The sequence below is a fragment of the Rhinoraja longicauda genome, chromosome 3, assembly GCF_053455715.1.
Source record: "Rhinoraja longicauda isolate Sanriku21f chromosome 3, sRhiLon1.1, whole genome shotgun sequence".
Lineage (NCBI taxonomy): Eukaryota > Metazoa > Chordata > Chondrichthyes > Rajiformes > Arhynchobatidae > Rhinoraja > Rhinoraja longicauda.
In genome coordinates this window covers 82,235,745-82,259,138 of record NC_135955.1, presented here as the reverse complement: position 1 = coordinate 82,259,138, position 23,394 = coordinate 82,235,745, and the positions used below count along the sequence as shown (strand labels likewise).

The window sequence follows — 23,394 nt, the reverse complement described above, 5'->3', positions numbered from 1 at the left end:
AGTGATGGTGAAGCTCCCTCGCCGCAGCAAGATCCCCAGACCGGAAGCGCGACAATCATGGCTCAGGGATGTAGGGTTTGTGCTACTGGAGTCATGTCTCAGGGATGTAGGGTTTGTGCTGTAGTTGTAAGATGTAGTAGTTGTAGGTTTAGGCCTGAAAAGGGAAGATGTAGACTTCTTACATGTGCTACTGGAGTCATGGCTCACGGATGTAGGGTTGGTGCTACATGACTCCAGTAGCGGAAACCCTATCCTATGACTGCGCTTGCGCGAAGAGCGCAGTGCACCCTGGTACTTGTAGTCCACACACCCTTCACATGTCCACGTCCGCTTCCGCCGCCCGGCCGCCATTGCGCTGGTTTCCGGGGGGACGCCACTGGCCGACGGTGTCGCTGCCGCAGACATGGTTTGGGCTCGCACGGTGCGAAACTTCAGCACCTCGCTGATCCGCAGGTCCCACTACGAGGAGGGCCCGGGAAAGGTAGGAGGGCGGCTGGGCCTGCACACACCGGCAACAGCGGGGATTTAAGCTGTCCCGGGGAGGGAGGGCGCTTCGTGTTGGAGCAGCGCGGCGCGCTGAAGGTCACCACGGCCGCCATCTTAGCAGCGGAGGCCTTCCTTCCTCCTTCTCTTCCCCTCTCTTGCCCCCCCCCCTCTTTCTCTCCCCCTCTCTTTCTCCCCCACTCTCTCTTTCTCTCTTGCCCCTCTCTCTTTCTCCCTTCCCCCTCTCTCTTTCTCCCGTCCCCCTCTCTCTTTCTCCCTTCCCCCTCTCTCTTTCTCCCTTCCCCCTCTCTCTTTCTCTCTTCCTCTCACTTTTTTTCTTCCCCCTCTCTCTTTTTCTCTTCCCCCTCTCTCTCTTCCCCCTCTCTCTTTTTCTCTTCCCCCCTCTCTCTTTTTCTCTTCCCCTCTCTTTTTCTCTCCCCCTCTCTCTTTTTCTCTTCCCCCTCTCTCTTTTTCTCTTCCCCCTCTCTCTTTTTCTCTTCCCCCCTCTCTCTTTTTCTCTTCCCCCCCTTCCCCCTCTCTCTCTTTTTCTCTTCCCCCTCTCTCTTTTTCTCTTCCCCTCTACCCTTCTCTCTCTCTCTCCCCACCTCTCCCTCTCGCCTATCCTCACTCTCCCCCTACTTCCCTCCCTCCCTTTCTCCCCTCTCCCTCTTTCCCCCTCTTTGCTTCCCTCCTTGTGCTTGTCTTCAGTGTAAACTGGCATCTGCAGCTCCCTCCCTTTCCCACACTGACCTTTCTGTCTTGGGCCTCTTCCATTGTCAAAGTGAAGCCCAGAGCAAATTGGAGGAACAGCACCTTGTATTTCGCTTAGATAGCTTACACCCCAGCGGTATCTAACTTCAAGTAACCCTTGCTTTCTCTCTCTCCTCATCACTCCCCCATCCTAGTTATCTGACCAGCTTGATTAAATTTTATCTCTGTATGCTTCTAGCTAACAATGATCTATTCTACATTTTCCTCACATCCCCTTTGATGTTTCATTTTCACACCTTCCCCAAAACCCATTCCTTTTCTCCAGAGATGCTGCCTGACCCGCTGAGTTACTCCAGCATTTTGTATTTACCTTCGGCCCACTCGCTGCTCAGGGTTCGTTGATCTTCTAGTCCCGGGAACAATTTGTCGGGTGATCCGGAGATGGCGGCAGTGCCTGGGCTGGGGCTGAGCGCTAAACCGCCGCATCCGCAACTCAGAGCTCCTCTTCCCTGCATTTCATTAGACTGTACAACACGCAAACGTCCTTGCATCCTGCACCCACAGGCCGACCGACCCTCCTGCCCCACCATGTTATCTCACTAAGCAGTAACTAGTGGGGTGCTGCAAGACTCGGGGCTGGGACCCAAGTTATTTACAGTATATATTAAAGATTTAGACGAGGGAATTAAATGTAACATCTCCAAGTTTGCAGATGACACAAAGCTGGGTGGCAGTGTGAGCTGCGACGTGGATGCTATGTGGCTGCAGGGTGACTTGGAGAAATTGGGTGAGTGGGCAGATCAGAATAATGTGGATAAATGTGAGGTTATCCACTTTGGCGGCAAGAACAAGAAGGCAGATTATTGTGTGAATCGTGTTAGATTAGGAAAAGGGGGTGCAACGAGACCCAGGTGTCCTTGTATATCAGTCACTGAAAGTAAGCGTGCAGATGCAGCAGGCAGTGAAGAAAGCAAATGGCATGTTGGCCTTCATAGCAAGACGATTTGAATATATGAGCAAGGACTCCTACTGCAGTTGTCCTGGTGAGACCACACCTGGATTATTGTGTGCAGTTTTGGTCTTCCTAATTTGAGGAAGGACACTCTTGCTATTGAGAGTGCAGCACAGGTTAATTACCGGGATGGTGGAACTGACATATGATGAAAGAATGGGTCGACTGGACTTGTATTCACTGGAATTTAGAAGGATGAGAGTGGATCTTATAGAAACATAAAATTTGTAAGGATTGGACAGACTAGATTCAGGAAAAAATGTTCCCAATGTTGGGGAGTCCAGAACCAGGGTTCACAGTTTAAAGATAAGGGGTAGGCTATTTAGGACTGAGATGAGGAAAAACCTTTTCACCCAGAGAGTTGTGAATCTGTGGAATTCTCTGCCACAGAAGGCAGTGGAGGCCAATTCACTGGATGTTTTCAAGAGAGAGTTAGATATAGCCTTTAACTTTTCCACTGACTTAAGTTCCACTGTCCCTCTCTTCCCCTCCCCCTTCCCAGATCTCCCACTGTCTTCCTGTCTCCACCTATTTCCTTCCTTTGTCTCACCCCCCTGACATCAGTCTGAAGAAGGGTCTCGACCCGAAACATCACCCATTCCTTCTCTCCTGAGATGCTGCCTGACCTGCTGAGTTACTCCAGCATTTTGTGAATAAGTTTAATGTTTCATGCCCTGAATGCTGAACTGACTAAATTCTTTAATGATAGACATCATGATGCTGTTACGTTCTGTACTGCAAGACCATATGGATTTTTAAATTTTTTGGTGAACTTGGGACATGTGATGTGAACTTAACAAAAAGAGTAAAACCGTGACAATGTAAACGCTTTCTGATGCACCAAGTCATTTTTTGTGTACAATAACATTTTACATGCAATCAACTCCTGTGACTCAGAATATTTGGTTTTCTTTTGTTGTCCTAGAATTTGCCCTTCTCTGTGGAGAACAAGTGGAGACTGTTGGCAGTGATGTCAGTGTTTTTTGGCTCTGGCTTTGCAGCTCCATTCCTGCTTGTATGGCACCAATTCCTCAAGAAATGAGACATTATCCAGTAAGTATCATTGTCTGGAATGATCCAGTATTGAAAATCTCAACTGTTTTGTGTTACTGGTACATATGATGTGCATTTTATAAAATGAGTGATACTGTGATACTGTAAACGCTTTCTGATGTACCAGAACCAACAACAGTGTGGAATCTCACTAATTATCCTGCCTTCGTAACTAATTCACATTTTGTTCATAGCCGCAACAAACAATATTAGATACAAGTTTACCAATGAATGTCTTATGAAGATTAATCTGTTTGACTTTAGCAATTTAAATAATTCCCATATGGAAACAACAGAGACTAATGGGTCTAACCATCATCCTGGTTTTGGTACAAAAAACTCCTCCTGACAAGCAGCTGCAATATGGATAATAGGTGCAGGAGTAGGCCATTTGACCCTTCGAGCCAGCACCGCCATTCAATGTGATCGTGGCTGATCAGCCATATAATTACCAAAATGGAGTACACTGACAACAAATGGTACAGATCGAATCTGGCTGATTTCCTTAAACATCAGTAAAATGATAGAATGTATTCTACCATCAAGTGGCACTCACTCACCAGTACCCTGCTCACTGTTCAGTTTGGGTTGTACCTGAGCCATTTGGTAATCAGACTAATTCAGCCCTGGCCGAGTGAGTTGAAATTTGGAAATGAAAGTAAATGCCCTTGATGCCAATGCAATCTGTAGCAAAATAGAACCCCATTAAAATTGGTGCTGGTGGGCATCAGTTGGAAAACACTCCAATGGTTGGAGTTACGCATCAGACAAATGCAGGTGGTTGTTACCGATCCCAACTCTGAGACTGCAGGTATTCAGTCAAACTGCCATCATCTGCTTCAATAACTTTTTATTAGAAAGTCAGCAGACCCTTCTTGGCCACTCCCCTCTCCCATCATGCAAAAGTTAGAGAAGTGAAAATGCACACCACCAGATTCGGGGACAGTTTCTTCCCAGCTGTTATCAGGCAACTGAATCATCCTACCACAACCAGAGAGCAGTGCTGAACGATCTACCTCTTTGATGACCTTTGGACTGTCCTTGATCAGACTTTGCTGGCTTTACCTTGCACTAAATTTTATTCCCTTATCATGTACACTGTAAATGGATCAATTGTAATCATGTATTGTCTTTCTGCTGACTGGTTTGCATGCACTAAAAAGCTTTTCACTGTACCTCACTACACATGACAGTGAACTAAACTGAGATAATATAACATTCAAACATACGCTGTTGAGTGGTGAATAGTCCTGGCACTATGGAAGTTGAGATTAGTTTATTGTCACGTGTTCAGAGGTACAGTGAAAAGCTTTTGATGCGTGCTAACTAGTCAGCCCAAAGACAATACATGATTACAATCAAGCCATCCACAGTGTACAGATACATGATATAGGGAATAACGTGAATAATGTTTAGTGCAAATAAAGCCACTTAAGTCCAATCAAAGATAGTCTTGAGGGTCTCCAATGAGGTAGATAATCATGGACCACACCAGGTTCTACCACTACCTAACCACCTCCTTTGATATTCAGTGTCATTATCAGTGAGATGTCATCTACCATCCACATTCTTGGATTGCCACTGACCAGAAATTCAATTGGACCAGTCATGTAAATACTGCAGCTTCTAAGGTGCGACTGCACTACTAGATTTCCAGTGTTGGTGTCACTGGAATAACATAGGGAATGTAGTCTTGGAAAATTATTTTTTATGGCACTTATCACGAAAGCATGTTGTATTTTTCCTATGTTTCAATTACTCCGTGTTTATCTTAATGCATCTCTGATTACGTATTTCAAATTCTAAACAAAATACTTTTTTTCTCCCCAGGTAGAACTCCCATCAACTGGTATGATGCCTACTGCTCAGCTTCTCTGTTGAGAGCCTTTCCAATGAAATATTGTTGTAAATAAAAGTAGTATCAAATTATTTTTTTCAAATGAGTGAAATTAATGTCTAAAGTGCAACTTGCAAGCGTTTCCATTTTTCCTTTCACCTGAAAGGTTTATGATGACTGCTTTATGCCTTTTGAACAGTTCTTGGGCCGTGCACATAAGACATAATTTTGACGTTAAACTGATTTGTCAGTGCATCTGATTAATTATAGTAAAATTCTGATAATCTGCCATTTGTTTGTTTGGAAATTCTGATGCTTTGCAGCTGATGCATTAGGTCCTGATTTCCAAATTCTCTTCAAGGTCACTGGGCCTCAGTGAATACTACTGTATAGCATCTAAAAGTGAATCAAACTGTGTTGCTTTAATGGTAGGAGTCTTAGTTATCTGGGGATATCCATTGAAGCCCTCAAGGCTTCCTGTAAATGTATTTGGCTGACAATGGAAGATAGTATGCACTGTGAATGTGTTAAATACATTCTTCATATTGGTCTCCTTTGAGAACCACGCCCAATAATTCAGTTTCGTTTAAAAATGCCCATGGGATTTATTGGGTAGCTGTTTTACAACTCTTGTGTCGAATGAGGGAAATTGGATGCAGATTGTGGTTGCATAATCTTTAGTGAGGTCATGTGAGAATGGGGGATAACGTTTGATTTTTACATCTACTACATTTAATATATTTCAAATTGATTTAGTTTTCCTCCCTGGCTCTCAGCCTTTTTATTATTTTTTTTTCCATTGGCCACATCAGTTACTGTTGACATATTCTGCAAGACTATAGGGTGCTGAGCAATTATTTACAGACTAATATTACAGACACTCCCCCATTTACATTCTGTAAACCCTTGTGTGTGTAAGATTTTATGCCAGTCAGAATCACCTTAAAACTATGTAAAAGCACAGAACTGCAGATCTTGGTTAATTCACAAGAACACAGTGCAGGAGTATTTCAACGAGAAGAAAGATCCCAACCTGAAACATCACCTATCCATGTTCTCCAGCGATGCCACCTGGCCTGCTTAGTTACTCCAGCACGTATAGTTTCACCTTAAAACTAGACACTGATGCCGCTGATCTGCACCAGCGAGCCCTTCTTCACCAGCTGCCACATCGACCGGTGAAAGTGGCTATTGATGTGGCTCAAGGTATAGCCTTTTTGACAGCACTTTCTTCAGGCCTCTGCCCACTGACGACGTGCTCATTTGGCATGGGGCTTCCTCCCCTGCTACTTCTTCCTTCTTGGTGTTGCACTGATAGTGGCAGAAGCTGCAAGATCAGCGAGCCTTGGTGACTTTATATCAATGAAGCTGACTGGAAGCCTTTGCCATCCTCCCCTTACAATAATACAGGTCATTTAGGAAACAAACCTATTATGAGTTGTCTACGTAATTGAGTTTACGCAAGTCTCCTGTTACTCAAGAAGAGGAGTTCCTGTACAATTAAAATAATTAAATTTAACAAATCTGGGAGATGGAGGAACTGGAGCACATCAGCCTAGGGCATTGTTTTTGCCTTTGCACAACTGAACCTTTTGTTATTTTTATGGTGTTTACAGAGTACTAAATGTAGTACTAAGAGTACTAAGTACACATTCACTCATCTTTACTATGGACATTCAGTCACTACACCTCCATCCCCCACCAGCAATGCATTAAACCCCTCTGTTTCTTCCTCAGGTGTAGAACCATCCAATTTCCCTCTACCAACACTTCTCTGCATAGCAGAGCTGGTCCTCACTCTCAATAGTTGCTCCTTCGACTCCCACTTCCTCCAAATCCAAGGCGTAGCCATGGGCACTGACATAGGCCCCAGCTATGCCTGCCTCTTTGTAGGGTATGTCAAACAATCCTTGTTCCAGGCGTATACTGGCCCTATCCCCGAACTCTACCTCTGCTCCATGGACGACTGCGTCGGTGCTACCTCCTGCACCCATGCAGAAGTAATGTACAGTACTTCATTAACCTTACTACTAACTTCCATCCTGCATTCAAATTCACCTGGACCACCTCCAAATCTCTCGCCCCTTTCTTGATCTCACCATCTCCATCATAAGATCATAAGGAATAGTAGAATTAGGCCATTCGGCCCATCAAGTCTAGTCCACCATTCAATCATGGCTGATCTATCTCCCTCCTAAACTCATTTTCCTGACTTCTCCCATAATCTCCAACACCTGTACTAATCAAGAATCTATCTCTGCCATAAAAAATATCCACTGACTTGGCCTCCACAGTCTTCTATGGCAAAGAATTCCACAGATTCACCACTCTGACTAAAGAAATTTCTCCTCATCTCCTTCCTAAAAGAACATCCTTTAATGCTGAGGCTATGACCTCTAGTCCTAGACTCTACCATTAATGGAACCATCCTCTCCACAACCATTCTATCCAATCCTTTCACTATTCTGTATGTTTCAATGAGGTCCCCCATCATTCTTCAGCGAGTACAGGCCCAGTGCCAACAAATGCCCATGATAGGTTAACCTACTCATTCCTGGGATAATTCTTGTAAACCTCCAGAGCCAGCACATCCTTCCTCAAATATGGTGCCCAAAATTGCTCACTATTGACTGACATCTATTATAAACTTATTGACTTCCACAGCTATCTAGACTACACTTCTTCGCACCCTGCCTCCTACAAAGACTCTATCCCCTACTCCCTATTCCCCCGTCTATGCTGCATCTGTGCCTAAGTGAGATGTCCTCATTCTTTAGGGAATGTGGGTTCCCCTCTCCCATCATAGAAGAAGCCCTCACACATGTCTCCTCAGTACCCCGCATCTCCGCTCTTGCTCCCCCTCCCCCCAGTCGCAACAGGGACAGTCTCCCTAGTTCTCAACCTTTCACCCCATCAGCCATCACATACAAGACATAATCCTCTGAAATTTTTGTCACCTCCAACAGGATCCCACCACCAGTCACATCTTCGCATCTACACCCCTTTCCGCAGAGACCATTCCCTCCGTAACTCCCTTGTTAACTCATCCCATCCCACCCAAACCACAGGTACCTTCCCCTGCAACTGCAGGAGATGCAACACCAATCCCTATACCTCCTCGCCCGACTCTGTCCAGGGACCCCGACAATCCTTTCAGGTTATTTAAGAGGGAGTTAGATGTGGCTAAAGGGATCAGGAGGTATGGAGAGAAGGCAGGTACGGGATACTGAGTTGGATGATCAGCCATGATCATATTGAATGGCGGTGCAGGCTCAAAGAGCCGAATGGCCTACTCCTGCACCTATTTTCTATGTTAGGCAGAGGTTCACTTGCACCTCATCTACTGCATCCATTGTTCCAGGTAACGGCAAGACCAAGCATAGACTGGGCGATCGTTTTGCTGGACACCTTCGCTCAGTCCGCCTGGACCTACGTGATCTCCCGGATGCCAAACATTTTAACTCTCCTCCCATACTGAACTTTCTTTCCTGGACCTCCTCCATTGTCAGAATGAGGGCAAACACAAATTGGAGGAATAGCACATCATATTTCACTTGGGCAGCTTACAACCCAGCGGTATGAATATTGATTTCTCTAACTTCAAGTAACCCTTGCATCCACTCTCCCTCCGTCCCTCCCCATCCTAGTTGTCATACCAGTTTCACTGTCGTCCTGTTGAGTTTCATTGTCTGCACAGCTCGTTATCAGCTAGCCCACAGCCAACAATGGATCATTGTGGGGCCCACTTTTCCTTGATCACTATTGCTTTTTTGCATATCTTTAATTCATTTGTTCTATACCTCTCTACATCACTGTCTATATTTCTCATTTCCCTCTGCTGTAACTCAGTCTGAAGAAGGATCTTGACTTGAAAAGTCACCTACTCCTTTTCTCCAGAGATGCTGTCTAACCCGCTGAGTTACTTTAGCTTTTGGTGTTTATCTTCAGTTTAAACCAGCATCAGCAGTTCCTTCCTACACAGTAGCTTTACATATTTGTTGTGCTGCTGCAAGTAAGAATGTAATTGTTCTCTCGGGACATATGACACATGACTCTTGAGATGTTTACTCAACATATTTCATGGCTTCTCTTTAAAGTAGCTGCTAGTGAAAACAAACAAGCCATACAACAACCATATTAACTTAAGCTGTCAAATTGAATTGACAATATTTGTTTATTTGAACTGGGAATGTGGACAGCAGTGGCAACATCAGCATATAATGTCCAACTCAAAATTGCCCTTGATTTGACATGGCAGTAAGAATCAACCAGATTTGAGAGTCCTGAGTAACATTGAGGCTGGATTGAGTTAAGTCACCTGGTTATAGACACAAAATGCTGGAGTAACTTAGTGGGTCAGGCAGGAGAGAAACAGATCAATATTCCAACTTAATTCTCCATCAGCCGATATCCTGAGAAACCAAGTGTGCTTTTACAACAATCTTGTAGTGTTATCCTTAATGCTATTGAGACCAGTTTTAAAGTTCTGGTTTATTTACTTGCTTCCCTGATAGGATTCAAACTTAAGACTGATCAATAGCCCAGAACTTTAGTTGCTAGTCCAATACCAATATCCCAGAATCCTTTTTATTTTGTTTACCAAGTCAAGTCAAGTCAATTTTATTTGTATAGCACATTTAAACACAACCCACGTTGACCAAAGTGCTGTACATCAGTGCAGGTACTAAAAAAGAACATACAACAGCACACAAACCTAACAACACAGACATAAACAGTTTACAACGCCCCCTCAGAGGGCCTCAAACGCTAGGGAATAGTAGGTTTTGAGCCTGGACAAAGGAGTCGATGGAGGGGGCAGTTCTGATGGGGAGTGGGATGCTGTTCCACAGTCTAGGAGCTGCAACCGCAAAAGCGCGGTCACTCCTGAGCTTAAGTCTAAACCGAGGGACAAGTCAGTAGCCCCAAGTCGGCCGATCTGAGGGACCTAGAGTTTGAGTGGTGGGTTAGAAGATTTTTTATATGGGGTGCGGGGCAAGCCCATTTAGGGCTTTGAACGCAAATAGGAGGAGCTTGAAATCGATTCTGTACTGTACCGGGAGCCAGTGGAGAGAGGCCAGAATTGGGGTGATGTGGTCCCTTTAAAAGTACATGAAAGTTAGCAAGTAGGTACAATTAATAATTAGGATGACTAATGGAACATTGAAGAACACAATGTGCTGGAGTAACTCAGCAGGTTTCAGGCAGCTTCCCTGGAGAACATGGATTTGTTTTGGGTCGAGACCCTTCTCATTGACATTATGATGGAACATTGACTTTTATTGCAACAGATATGCAGTATAAAATATTGTCGGGAGGAAATTATGGTATAACTTCAGTTTACTGAATGACAAAAGTGAAGTGCAGCCTACAGTTTTGCTCTTGACATTTACAATGTGCTTTCATTGTTAGTTGAGTTTATTGTCACATGTAGCAAGGTAGTGAAAAGCTTTTGTGGCGTGCTATCCAGTCAGCGGAAAGACTATACATGATTACAATCGAATATACGATTATAATCAAGGTAGTGTAGGCAGCATCCAGCAGGTTCCCAGACTGAAAGCGTTGACATATGAAGAGAGATTGAGCCAATACTTATTGGAATATAGAATTAGAGATAATCTCATGAATCACATGAGATTCTGCAGGTGCTTGTCAAGGTGGATGCTGAATGTTTCCTGTAGTGGGAGTATCTAGAACAAGAAAGCATATTTTCAGAGTAAGGGAGTCAGTTTCAGATGAGCACAAACTTTTTCTCTTAAAAGGGCTCTTATAGGGAATTCTCTATCCCAGAGCTCTGGTGCAGTCATTGAATATATTCAACACCGAGACCGAGAGATTTACACTGCAAGGAAGCCAGGTGATATAGAGAGAGAAAGCAGAAAATTATTGAGGACTATAAAACATGTCATGATTTTATTGAATGGAATGGAAATGGAATATTTATTGTCACTTGTGACTGGACATGCAAGGTATGCAAATAGCGGCCACCTACGGCACCGATAAAGTTACAAAGCTCCTCCTTTGTTCCCCCCCCCCCACAGCGGTTCCCCCATTGTGCATCATTCTCTCCACTCCCTCATCATTGTTCATTGTTTTTCCCTCCCCCTCACACCGTCCTCCATTGTTCTATAGTGCAACAGGCTCAAAGGGTTGACTAACCTACTTGCAATTATGCTTGTTATGAGCAGTTTTGTCTCCGCAGATGCGAGCTGTGTATTGCACTATTATCACTTAAAACCCGTTGCTTCATGGTTTTGGACAATTTTTCAACATCAGTTGGAACCCTATGCTATGAATCACGTGATGTTTCCTCGCATCCACATATTTCATTAGAAATCAACCCTTTGGAATAATGCCATCTGCCATACCTCTGACATTAGGTGGAAAAACAGAAATATCTCTCCCTCCCTTTTTAATGAAAACAATACCAGAATCAATAGAATTTTGGAAAATGATAATCCATGTTCACAATTGTTAAAGTCACCTTTCAAAACTATAGGATGTATTCAGGTTGTTAGGATTCATCAGCTTTAATCTTAGTCAGTCCCTCATTATCACTAGATTTTTTGTTCTTTTTTCCCGTGGCAGGTTTATTGTTTCTTCTATGAAGATAGGCATGAAGTAATTATTTGATTCCTCTGTCATTTCTATTCCCCCTCCCCCACCCCATTAGAAATTCTCCCAGTTACATCTATCACCTACATTTTCCTTTTTCGTGCATTAAGGAATATTTTTTGTCCCAAAATTGTGTATTATTTCTTTTAAGTGCTACCCATTGCTGCCCTTTCGCCTTTCTTATTTTCATAGTTCTCACCTCACATTTTGTTTACCTTTGGATGGAACCACTTTCAAGCTCAGTATTTTATATCCCACCTGCAAATTGCCAGTAATAGCATGAGACTGAAAATATGCTTTCTAGGAAACATTTATACAAATTTGGAGATACTCGATAAAAGTTTGGAATGATCAGCACCTCTGCAGCCAGATCACCCGACCTCCCCTACCAGTGTCATGGAGTTCCTCCATCTGTTGTATTCCTTTTGTTGTTATCACTAGATGGTTATTTGTTTTACTAATTACGATTATACTTCATCTAATGACATCTGATAAAGTCACGCAGCACAGAAACAGGCCCTTTGGCCCAACTAAACCAAAGTGCGCAAGTGTCAATCTAAGCTATTCATGTTTGCTCATGTTTAACCAATATCCTTCTAAACCTTTCCAATCCATGAACTTGTCCAGTTCGTGAAACAATACAATGTGGCCCCCTGTTAGTTGGTATGACTTGGTTGGAAAAACGACCTAGAATTTGCAATAAATTGGCATTTTAATTATTGACAGTTGCCAGTGAAATAGAAAGTTTAGATTGGGATTAAGCAACATTTTTCATGTACTGAAATGGGAGCTTTCAGTATTGAATTTGTGCTCAGCCTGTGATTGATGTGGGAGCAATGGTAATGACAATGAGTTACAAATGTAGGGAAGTATTTTGTTTTATGTCTCCACATTGATCTTTAAAAAATATTGGTGCTCCCTTTCTCGACACAATAGAAAAGTCTTTGATTGCTTAATGGACACACGCAATATATGTTATTAGCCTTGGAATTTCCAATCCAGATAAACAAAATAACGTGTTATGTCTTATTTACTAAACCTGTAAAAATGGAGGACTCTTTAAACAATTTAAAACATCTTCAGCTGATGATATCTTTAACTTATTTCCTTTCAAAGGAAACAAAGGAACTTATAATTGACTTTAGAAAAACCAGTGGAGATTACGACCCACTCTACATCAATGGGGTCTGTGTGGAAAGGGTACCAGCTTTCAGGTTCCTGGGTACGCACATCGCAGAGGATCTTACCTGGTCTACCAACACCATCACCACAGTAAAGAAGGCACAGCAGAGACTCCACTTCCTGAGGATCCTCAGGAAAACCAACCTGCAGGAGAAGCTCATGTTGTCCTTCTATCGCTGCTCCATCGAGAGTGTGCTGGCATACTGTATAACCACATGGTATGCCAGCTGCTCAGAAAAGGACAGGAAGGCCCTTCAGAGGGTCATCACGACGGCCCAGAAGATCATCGGCTGCTCACTGCCCTCCCTGGAGCACCTGTTCAGACTACGCTGCCTCAGTAGAGCAGGCAAAATAATAAAAGATCCATCCCACCCCGGCCACCGTCTGTTTGTTCATCTGCCCTCTGGTCGATGTTTCAGGTCGATCAAATCCCGAACAAACAGACTTAAGAACAGTTTTTACCCCAGGGCCATACGAGAACTGAACACTACCTTTGCACTAGGCAACACCGTTAAAAAATCTTGTACTTAATATAATTGTATTTATGTATTTATTTGTTTTTGCATTTATTGCATATATGTTTGTACGCACCGTCAGGATTGGCTATTTTTTAATTTCGTTGTACTCGTTGCAATGACAATAAATGAATATTATTATTATTATTATTATTCATAAAATTTGAGTGAAGGTTATCCCTGCTACTAATATTAATATGTTAATAAATGCAAGTTTAAAGTACAATTTGGGAAGGTGCAAGTATAAAATTATGTTTATGCTTTGTTGCTCATGGAAAGAAGAGCTTCAATTAAAAAAAATATCAATTAACTTTAATATATGAATACAATTAAAATAAGAATAGAGTTGGGTATCAAGTAGAAAGAGTCAGGTCGATAGTTCATCGCCCGTCTAAATTAAATGCTTATCTTTACTGCTTATTTCTCTTAATAGTCTTTGAATATTATTTGTTGATACCATTTGATTGACAAAGTTGTTAAGAAACCCATGTCTCTATGTATAAATTCAGTACAAGGTCTTGTGAGGGCAAACACAATTTATATTTAATAACCCAGATTTGACTGGATTTTGCCAACAGTTCTGCAGAGAATTTCCATTTACCCTCGTTAGCGCTGGCAAATGGTACGAGATCAAGAAGCATTGCAAAGCCTTGACAACTTTGACTGATGGTGTGCCTTTGCTGTCAGTGAAAGATTATAAATGGGCACTTGTACTGCATCACACAAGACACTGGTACTCTGTAGAGTCTTGCTGCATCGTTACAAGACAATTACAGCCAGCACAAATATGTTTATGGAGAATAAAGGGGTAGGCCATTTAGAACTGTGATGAGGAAAAAACCTTTTCACCCAGAGAGTTGTGAATCTGTGGAATTCTCTGCCACAGAAGACAGTGGAGGCCAATTCACTAGATGTTTTTAAGAGAGACTTAGATTTAGCTCTTAGGGCTAAAGGAATACAATACAATACAATATATTGTAGGGACATAAGGATTAGCGGGGGGGTCTCGAACCCTCGGTTGGGCTAACGGGTCACGTGGTGCGGGAGCGCGAGGTATAGTTGTGTCTGGCGCCAAACTGGGGAGATGAGATTAGATTATATTAGTAGTTAAGTAGTGTGTGTCCAAAGTAAGTGCGTTGCGCCTTGTCACGGTTTTTACCAAGAATAAAGTTTTGATAATAACGCTCGTTTTGGACTCACTATATTGGTGAACCGAACGTAAGATCTGAAGCGAACACGCAGAATGTCAGGTGGGAGCGAGCGCGGGCGAGGTTCACCTACCGCCGTTCTGGGCCCATCAGCCGCACCTGTGGTTTGTACAGGCGGAATCACAGTTCCATATTAAGAAGGTGGAGAGCGACCAGGAGAAGTTCCACCACCTGGTGAGCTGTCTGCAGGCGGAGGTGGCTGCGAGGGTCAGTCAATATCTGACCAGTCCACCCCAAACGGAGCAGTACGTGGGGCTCAAGAGGCTCCTACTGAGGACTTTCGGCTGGAGCCAGAACCAGCGGGCTCTGAAGCTCCTCCATTTACCAGAGCTGGGGCAGCGGCTGCCGTCGGAGTTGATGACCGAGATGCTGACCTTGGTGGGCGACCATCAGCCGTGTATGGTTTTTGAAGCGGCATTTCGGGAGAAACTACCCCGGGACGTCATGCTAGTGTTGGCCGACGTCTCGTTTGAAGATCCGGTAGTGTTCGCCGAGAAAGCCGACGCGCTCGTCAGGGAGCGGCACACCCGAGACGACTCGGTTAATCGGGTCTCGAGGCCCAGCGGCAGTCGGTGGAGCGGCCGAGAGAGCGACGGATCGGCTATTTCGCAGTCAGCCAGCCAAGAAGGGGCTGCGGAACATGTTTATTGGTCGCGGGCACAAGCAACACGGCCGAATAGGCGCGGCTGGTGTTTCTTCCATCGGCGGTGGGGCGGTGAAGCCCGAAGCTGCAGAGCCCCGTGCGCGTTTCCGGGAAATGCCTGGGCCGATCGAATGTAGAGGCAGTTTCGATTGGCCGTAATTGCCGCCTCTACGCGACGGACCAAGGTACCGGGATCGTTTTTCTAGTGGATACGGGAGCGGTGCTGAGTATTGTGCCCCCCTATGACTGTGAAGTTCAAGCGGGGGGGAAGGGGCCGCCCCTCATTGCGGTGAACGGTAGCCCCATCCGCACTTACGGTAAAAGGGCTATGTCCCTGTCCTTCGAGTCCAGGACCTACCGTTGGGATTTCATCGTGGCGGATGTGGGCCAGGCCATTTTGGGTGCGGATTTTCTATGGGCGTTTCGTTGGTCGTAGACGTCCACGGTAGCGGCCTGCAGCCCTCGGCTAGCGTACGGCCCCGAAGTACGGGGCCTGCGGCCCCTCCAAGCGCCGCCCCACCCAGTTCAGCGATCCAGGCCATCACCACGGCCCCCGGTCAGTTCGATGCGGTCCTAGCGGATTTCCCGCAGCTCCTCGTTCAGCGGTTCGATGCACCTTCCGAGAAGCATGGGGTGGTGCATTTCATTCCGACCGAGGGGCCGCCGGTTTTTGCCCGGGCACGGCGCCTCCCACCCGACAAGCTGGCCATGGCTCGAGAGGAGTTCCTGAACTTGGAAAGGCTGGGAATTACGAGGCCTTCAAGTAGTCCGTGGGCCTCCCCCTTGCATATGGTTTCCAAAGCATCTGGGGGGTGGAGACCATGTGGGGATTTCCGACGACTTAACGCGGCAACACGGCCGGACCGCTACCCGATTCCACACATACAGGACTTCTCAGCTAGCCTGGAGGGGGCTACAATTTTTTCAAATATCGATTTAGTGCGGGGATATCATCAGATCCCGGTCCACCTGCCGGACATCCCAAAGACGGCTACAATTACTCCGTTCGGGTTGTTTGAGTGGTTGCGCATGCCTTTCGGCCTTAAAAACGCAGCTCATGCATTCCAGCGTCTCATGGACCGTGTGGGTCGAGGTTTGCCGTTCGTGTTTATTTACCTCGATGACATTTTGATTGCCAGCAGTTCGGTCCAGGAGCACTTAGTCCATCTCTGCACTATATTCCAGAGGCTGCAGGACCACGGCCTGATTCTGCACCCGGCCAAATGCCAATTCGGCCTGTCGGTGGTAGATTTTTTGGGTCACCGGGTTACATCGGCCGGTGCCACTCCCTTCCCAGCTAAGGTGGAGGCGGTCCGCTCTTTTCCACGCCCTACTACCATCAAGGGTTTGCAGGAATTCGTGGGCATGGTAAACTTTTATCACCGGTTCGTGCCTGCAGCAGCTCGGGTCATGTGCCCCCTTTTTCAATGCCTCGCGGGTAACCCTGCTGAGTTGGCGTGGTCCGTAGCTGCAGAGACGGCTTTTGTCGCGGTCAAACAAGCCCTCGCCAACGCCACCATACTGGTGCACCCGCGCTCCTCCGCCCCCACGGCACTGTCCCGGCCGGCCATTCCCTCCGTAGCCGTGGTAGGCGGACAGGTGGATTTCCAGGAGCTAGCGGAGGCTCAGCGCCTGGAAAAAACGGCCGAGGTGTACGCCTCCACAGCCTCGGGACTGCGTTTGGAGCAGGTGGCGTGTGGCCCCACAGGTACCAAGTTGTGGTGTGACGTTTCCCTTTCACGCCCTCGCCCGGTGGTGCCTGCCGCCCTGCGGCGTAAGGTTTTTGAGGCCATTCATGGCCTGACACATCCGTCCATCAGGGCGACTTCGGCCATGGTGGCCGCCCGGTTTATCTGGCATGGCCTGCGGAAGCAGGTGGCGGCCTGGGCACGGGCCTGTATTCCGTGCCAGACCTCCAAAGTTCATCGCCATGTCCAGCCCCCATACCAGAGATTCGAGGTTCCCCCAGTCCATTTTTTCCACATCCACGTGGATTTGGTGGGTCCATTGCCCTATTCCAGGGGTTATACTCATCTGCTGACGGTGGTGGACCGGTTTACACGTTGGCCGGAGGCGCTCCTATTGTCGGACACCTCGGCGGCCTCCTGTGCACGAGCCCTGGCGTTGCATTGGGTGGCCTGTTTTGGCGTACCGGCTATCATTACCACAGATCGGGGAGCCCAGTTCACCTCCTCCCTCTGGGCCGCGCTGGCACAGTTGCATGGGTCTCGTTTACAGCAGACCACCGCCTACCATCCCCAATCCAACGGGATGGTGGAGCGTTTCCATCGACAGCTGAAGGCGTCCCTTTGTGCCCAATTGACCGGCCAAGATTGGGCTGACCAGCTGCCTTGGGTCCTCCTCGGCATTCGTACGGCCCCGAAGGCCGAGCTAGGCACATCCTCGGCAGAGCTCGTCTACGGTTCGCCCCTGCGGGTGCCGGGTGACATTCTCCCTTCCGCCCCCGCCTTGCCGCCGCCCGTTACGTCGGTGTTGGGTTCCCTCCGGGCACGGGTAGGTTCTCTGGCTCCAGTCCCGACCTCCTGGCACGAAAGCACGGCAGTCCACGTCCCGTCGGACTTGCGGGACTGCGATTTCATGTTCCTTCGGAAAGATTCCCACCGCCCCCTTCTTCGGCCGGTTTATCAGGGCCCGTTCCAGGTACTTAAAAGAGGGGCTGTCACTTTCACCTTGCAGGTGGGTAATCGCCAGGAGCTCGTTTCAGTATCCCGGCTCAAGCCGGCCCATTTGGACAAGGACCTCCCTGTGTCGGTGGCCCAGCCGCCGCGCAGGGGCCTGCCAATGGCCGCCCCCCCCTGGTTCCGCCAGTGGCGCCTTGTTGCCACCTCTCGGCCCCCCGCTGCCTTTGGTTGGGCCCGGGCCGCCGTTCCCGATCAAGCGCTCTCCGTCGCCTACGCCCTCTGCTTCCGTGGCCCCTCCATCGCCTCCGGCGGCGGCGTCCTCCCCGCCTCCGGCGGCGGCGTCCTCCCCGCCTCCCGTCACATTGGCGGTATCGGTTTCCCCCCTCCGTACGCGTTCCGGGAGGGAGGTCCGGGCACCCGTGAGGTATGGTTTCGAGGGTTCTGGGGGGGGTCATGTAGGGACATACGGATTAGTGGGGGGGTCTCGAACCCTCGGTTGGGCTAACGGGTCACGTGGTGCGGGAGCGCGAGGTATAGTTGTGTCTGGCGGCAAACTGGGGAGATGAGATTAGATTATATTAGTAGTTAAGTAGTTTGTGTCCAAAGTAAGTGCGTTGCGCCTGGTCACGGTTTTTACCAAGAATAAAGTCTTTTGATAATAACGCTCGTTTTGGACTCACTACAATATCTTTATTGTCATTGTACAGGGGTACAACGAGATTGGGATGCAATAAATTAATTAGCTAATCAGTGTAAATTTATACAACCCAGAGAAACACAATTAGAAACAGTTTTAAAACAGTATAAACTTCAAGTAGGTCTGTGCCGGTTCACTGTGCGATGTGACCATCCGCCTCAGCAGGACCGGTTCATAGCCGCTATGGCCCTGGGGATGAAGCTGTTCCTGAGTCTGGAGGTGCGGGCGTAGAAGGCCTTGTAGCATCTGCCCGATGGTAGAATTTCGAACAGACTGTTGCAGGGGTGTGAAGAGTCTTTGTGGATGCTGGTGGCTTTTCTGAGGCATCGTGTGTTGTAGATGCCCTCCAAGGCTGGTAGCTGTGTTCAGATAGTCTTCTCAGCTCTATAGACTACCCGCTGAAGAGCTTTCCTCTCTGCCTCCGTGCAGCTGAGATACCACACAGGGATGCCATGCGTTAGGATGCTCTCTATAGTGCAGCGGTAGAAGGTCGTCAGCAGCTGTTGTGGCAGACCAGACTTCTTCAGTGTTCTCAGGTAGAACAGTCATTGCTGCGTCTTCTTGACCAGCGCAGCGGTGTTAGTGGACCATGTGAGATCTTCCGAAATGTGAGTGCCCAGAAACTTGAAGCTGGATACTCTCTCCACACTGTCCCCATTGATAAAGATCGGAGCATATTCCCCGTTGTGTGATCTACAGAAGTTGATGATCAGCTCCTTGGTCTTGGAGGTGTTTAGGGATAGGTTGTTATCCGAGCACCAGTCCGCCAGGTTCTACACCTCTGCTCTGTATTTTGTTTCATCCCCGTTGGTGATCAGCCCGATCACCGTTGTGTCGTCTGCAAACTTGACAATGGTGTTGGTGTCGAATGCAGGAACACAGTCGTGTGTGAAGAGGGAGTAGAGCATGGGGCTCAAAACACAGCCCTGTGGAGTGCCAGTACTCAGGGTGATAGTGGAGGACAGGTGCGGGCCCATTCTCACTGCCTGCGGTCGCTCCAGCAGGAAGTCCAGGATCCAGTCGCATAGCGACGAGCTGAGGCCTAGCTGGTGGAGTTTGGTGATGAGCTTGGTGGGGATGACCATGTTGAAGGCAGAGCTACAATCATCCTCGCGTACGTGCCCTGTCTCTCCAGGTGAGTCAGGACAGTGTGAAGAGCCAGAGAGATGGCGTCCTCTGTGGATCTGTTTGCCCTGTATGCAACTTGATGTGGGTCCAGTGAGGCAGGGATGCTGGATTTGATGTATGAGAGGACCAGCCTTTCAAAGCACTTCATGACTGTAGGAGTTAGGGCAATCGGACGGTAGTCGTTCAGGTTGGTGATTTTTGCTCTTTTCGGCACCGGCACTATGGTAGCCGACTTCAGGCACTTGGGGACCTTAGCCAGGGATAGTGACAGGTTAAAGATCCTGGTGAATACCTCTGCCAACTGTTCAGCACAGTCCCTAAGTACCCTTCCTTGAACTCCATCCGGGCCTGCAGCCTTGCGTGGGTTGACCCTTCGCAGAGCGCGTTGTACTTCCTGTGTGCTCAATGTTAAACCTGTCCCTCGGCTGGGGTTCTTCCACTCAAGGTGGTGTTGCCAGTTTCGAAGCGGGCCAAGAAGGTGTTAAGCTCGTTGGTTAGTGTGGCATCACTGTGGGGGCAGGCAGGGCTGCTCTTGTAGCCAGTGATGTCCCCGACACCCTGCCACATGCTTCTGGTGTCCGTGGTATTGAAGTGGTCTACAACCCGTTACCTGTGGATGTCTTTGGCCCTTTCAATACCTTTGTTCAGGTTTGACCTGGCAACACTGTATGCTGAAGTGTCACCAGATTTAAAGGCATTGTTGCGTGCCCTCAACAGATTCTGTACCTCCTTATTCATCCAGGGTTTCCGGTTTGGGTACATCTTTGTTTCTTTGTCCACTGTGACATTCTCCACACAGCAGTTGGTGTAGGCGAGCACAGTGGATGTGTACTCCTCCAAGTCTACCTCTGAACCGCAGGTCGCCTGTTGTGTAAACAGGTCCCAGTCGGTGCGATCAAAGCAGTCCTGGAATCAAACCCGGGTCTCTGGTGCTGTAAGGTAGCAACTCTACCGCTTCACCACTGTGCTGCCCCAGTAAACTTCGCCATTTTACCTGAAACTTAAAATGGCGAAGTACCTCTCTGGGCAGCAAAGTTTGGGGAGAGTGTTCTACAATCCCTCCCAACTGATGAAGACAAATGCTTTACCAAAGTTGAAAGATTGCAATAATTGGTGCTGCTCCCTCTGTCCCTGTTTTCCTGGGTAAAGATCATGTCTGGCAAATTCCCAGTATTAATAGAATCCATGCTTCAACTAGGCTTGTATTCACTGGAGTTTAGAAGGATGAAAGTGGATCTTATAGATTCGTATAAAATTATAAAAGACTAGACAAGCTAGACGCAGGGAAAATGTTCCCAATGTTGGGGGAGTCCAAAACCAGGGGACACAGTCTAAGAATAAAGGGGAGGCTATTTAAAACTGAGGTGAGAAGAAACCTTTTCACTCAGAGAGTTGTGAATTTGTGGAATTCTCTGCCACAGAAGGCAGTGGAGGCCAATTCACTGGATGAATTTAAAAGAGAGTTAGATAGAGCTCGAGGGGCTAGTGGAATCAAGGGATATGGGGAGAAGGCAGGCACAGGTTACTGATTGTAAATGATCAGCCATGATCACAATGAATGGCGGTGCTGGCTCGAAGGGCCAAATGCCCTCCTCCTGCACCTATTTTTTATGTTTCTAACTCAGAGATTAAATGTTTGTCCATATTAACGCTATCCTACACACACTATGGACAATTTACACTTGTACCAAGCCAATTAACCTACAAACCTGTACATCTCCGGAGTGTGAGAGAAAAGCGAAGATCTTGGAGAAAACTCACGCGGTCACGGGGAGAACGTACAAACTCCGTACAGACGGCACCTGTAGTTGGGATCAAACCCGGGTCTCTGGCGCCACAAGTACTGTAAGGCAGCAACTCTACCGCTGAGGATATGTTAAGCTTCAGTGGTATAAAAGGTTTCAAACTTGTTGTTTTATTGCTCCAGAGCTGTGTGCAGGTTGTGTTAGAGTTTGATCATTGAAAATGTTCATCACTGCAGTGCTGGACAGACTGTATACCGAATTAAGTCACCTATTAAAAAAAAGACCTCAAGTACGTATTTGTGAAAATTGGTGACTGATATGTTGAGTTGTAAATGAAGGTGACAGATGTTGTGCAGTGAGATGTAGTGATTAATGAGTGAGAAAACGCATCTATTTTGCAGGCACATGCCGTTTCTAGGAATTTGCATGTTGGAGCAGCATTAAATAGCTCGATTACAGATGTTGCCGAAAATACAAAAATACTCAACAAATAAATCCTTGTAAGAATAAGAAAGAAAATAGGAAGGAAAATAAAAATATATGGTTTGATGTTCATCAGGGAATTCAAATTTATTTATTAATTATATTTAGAATAGGTCCAATAAGTATGATCCTAGCAGTGCTGGGTGATTCCTTCTTAATAAACTCTGTATGTTAAATTTTGACAATTATATTTTTCTTAGTATATAACATTTTAAATGTTATGGAGAATTTAAAAAAACTAAAAAAACATATTCTTTACCACATGGTTTTAATGCAATGAATATCCCAAAAAGCTTAACAAAAAAGGGACTAAAATGCTCTTTCAGTGATAGGTTGATTTATTATGTAATTGTTGGTGGTGTGTTATAGTCAATGGATTTGATAATTAACTGCAGTGAAAATCAAATTTGCAATTGCAATTAATTATCACCCAACCAAATTTAAAAGTGAACTCACAAAGTAAACAAAACCATCACACCACTGCAACAAATAAACACCTGCACTTATGTGAAAGATTATATCATGCCCGCTGTATTTCTGACTTCACACTGGGTAGAAATTATGATTTGCAAATACATTATTTTAGTTTACTGAACTGCATTTTACTCAAGAGTGCACTTGATTTTTACATTTCCATTATCGTTCCTTGAATGCTGATCATTGTTATTTACTTACACTGACCAAGGCAGAATATATTCACATGTAAACATAACATCAGTCCTCAGACCACTGTGGCATATTTTGTATCGTGGTGGTTCTCAGGCAGACTAACCTGGTGGCACTTAACTTCTTTCAGGTTGGGCCAATTGCAGATGATATTCCCAGGCTGTCTTACATCTGAAAACTGATCGCTGCAAAACTGCTGAGATTAGTACCAATAGACAAACATGAATAATATGTCTATCAATGAGTTGCAAATACACATGAAGCTTATATAGCTACGGTGACATCCTGTGCAGATAAGGATTGTCACCTCATTTGTATTTCCTCTGTGTTACTTGATGCAGCAGTATTCTCCAATATCAAACGCAACTCTGTTTATCTTCAAGCACATATGCACCATATCACAGTAGTCGGGCTTTATGTCGGAACAACAGTACTCCAGACATCAGTAATTGGGTAGTAACCTGGAACTGGGTGATTTTTCTCTCCGGTTTCTTCACTAAAGAAGATTGTCGAAGGATACAGAGGGACAAAGATCAGCTGGGAAGCTGGACCAGATGGAATTTAATCCAGAGAAATGTGAGTTAATACACTTTGGGAAGTCAAATTCTGGTAAGCGATGTATAATAAATGACAAGAAACATTGAAACATTGATGTAAAGAGGGTCCTTGGAGTGCAAATCCATAGCTCATTGAAAGTGGTGACACAAGTCAAGTCCAGTCAAATTTATTTGTCACATACACATACACGATGTGCAGTGAAATGAAAGTGGCAATGCC

The 23,394-nt window shown here is 46.2% G+C and overlaps 1 protein-coding gene across 1 annotated transcript; it reads left to right on the top strand.

The window, feature by feature from the left end:
- Window positions 1-325: 325 nt before the first annotated feature.
- On the top strand, window positions 326-5,188 carry cox7c (cytochrome c oxidase subunit 7C). Its single transcript, XM_078396535.1, has 3 exons — window positions 326-481; window positions 3,132-3,259; window positions 5,090-5,188. Exons 1-2 carry the CDS (start codon window positions 404-406, stop codon window positions 3,246-3,248), a joined length of 195 nt encoding a protein of 64 aa, XP_078252661.1. The 5' UTR covers window positions 326-403; the 3' UTR covers window positions 3,249-3,259; window positions 5,090-5,188.
- The last annotated feature ends 18,206 nt before the right edge of the window (window positions 5,189-23,394 follow it).

Bases quoted from the DNA above. Each gene is read 5' to 3' on its own strand.
- cox7c (XM_078396535.1), top strand. From the start codon at position 404: ATGGTTTGGGCTCGCACGGTGCGAAACTTCAGCACCTCGCTGATCCGC. The intron at 482-3,131 runs GTAGGAGGGCGG...TTGTTGTCCTAG, and splicing joins ACGAGGAGGGCCCGGGAAAG to AATTTGCCCTTCTCTGTGGA.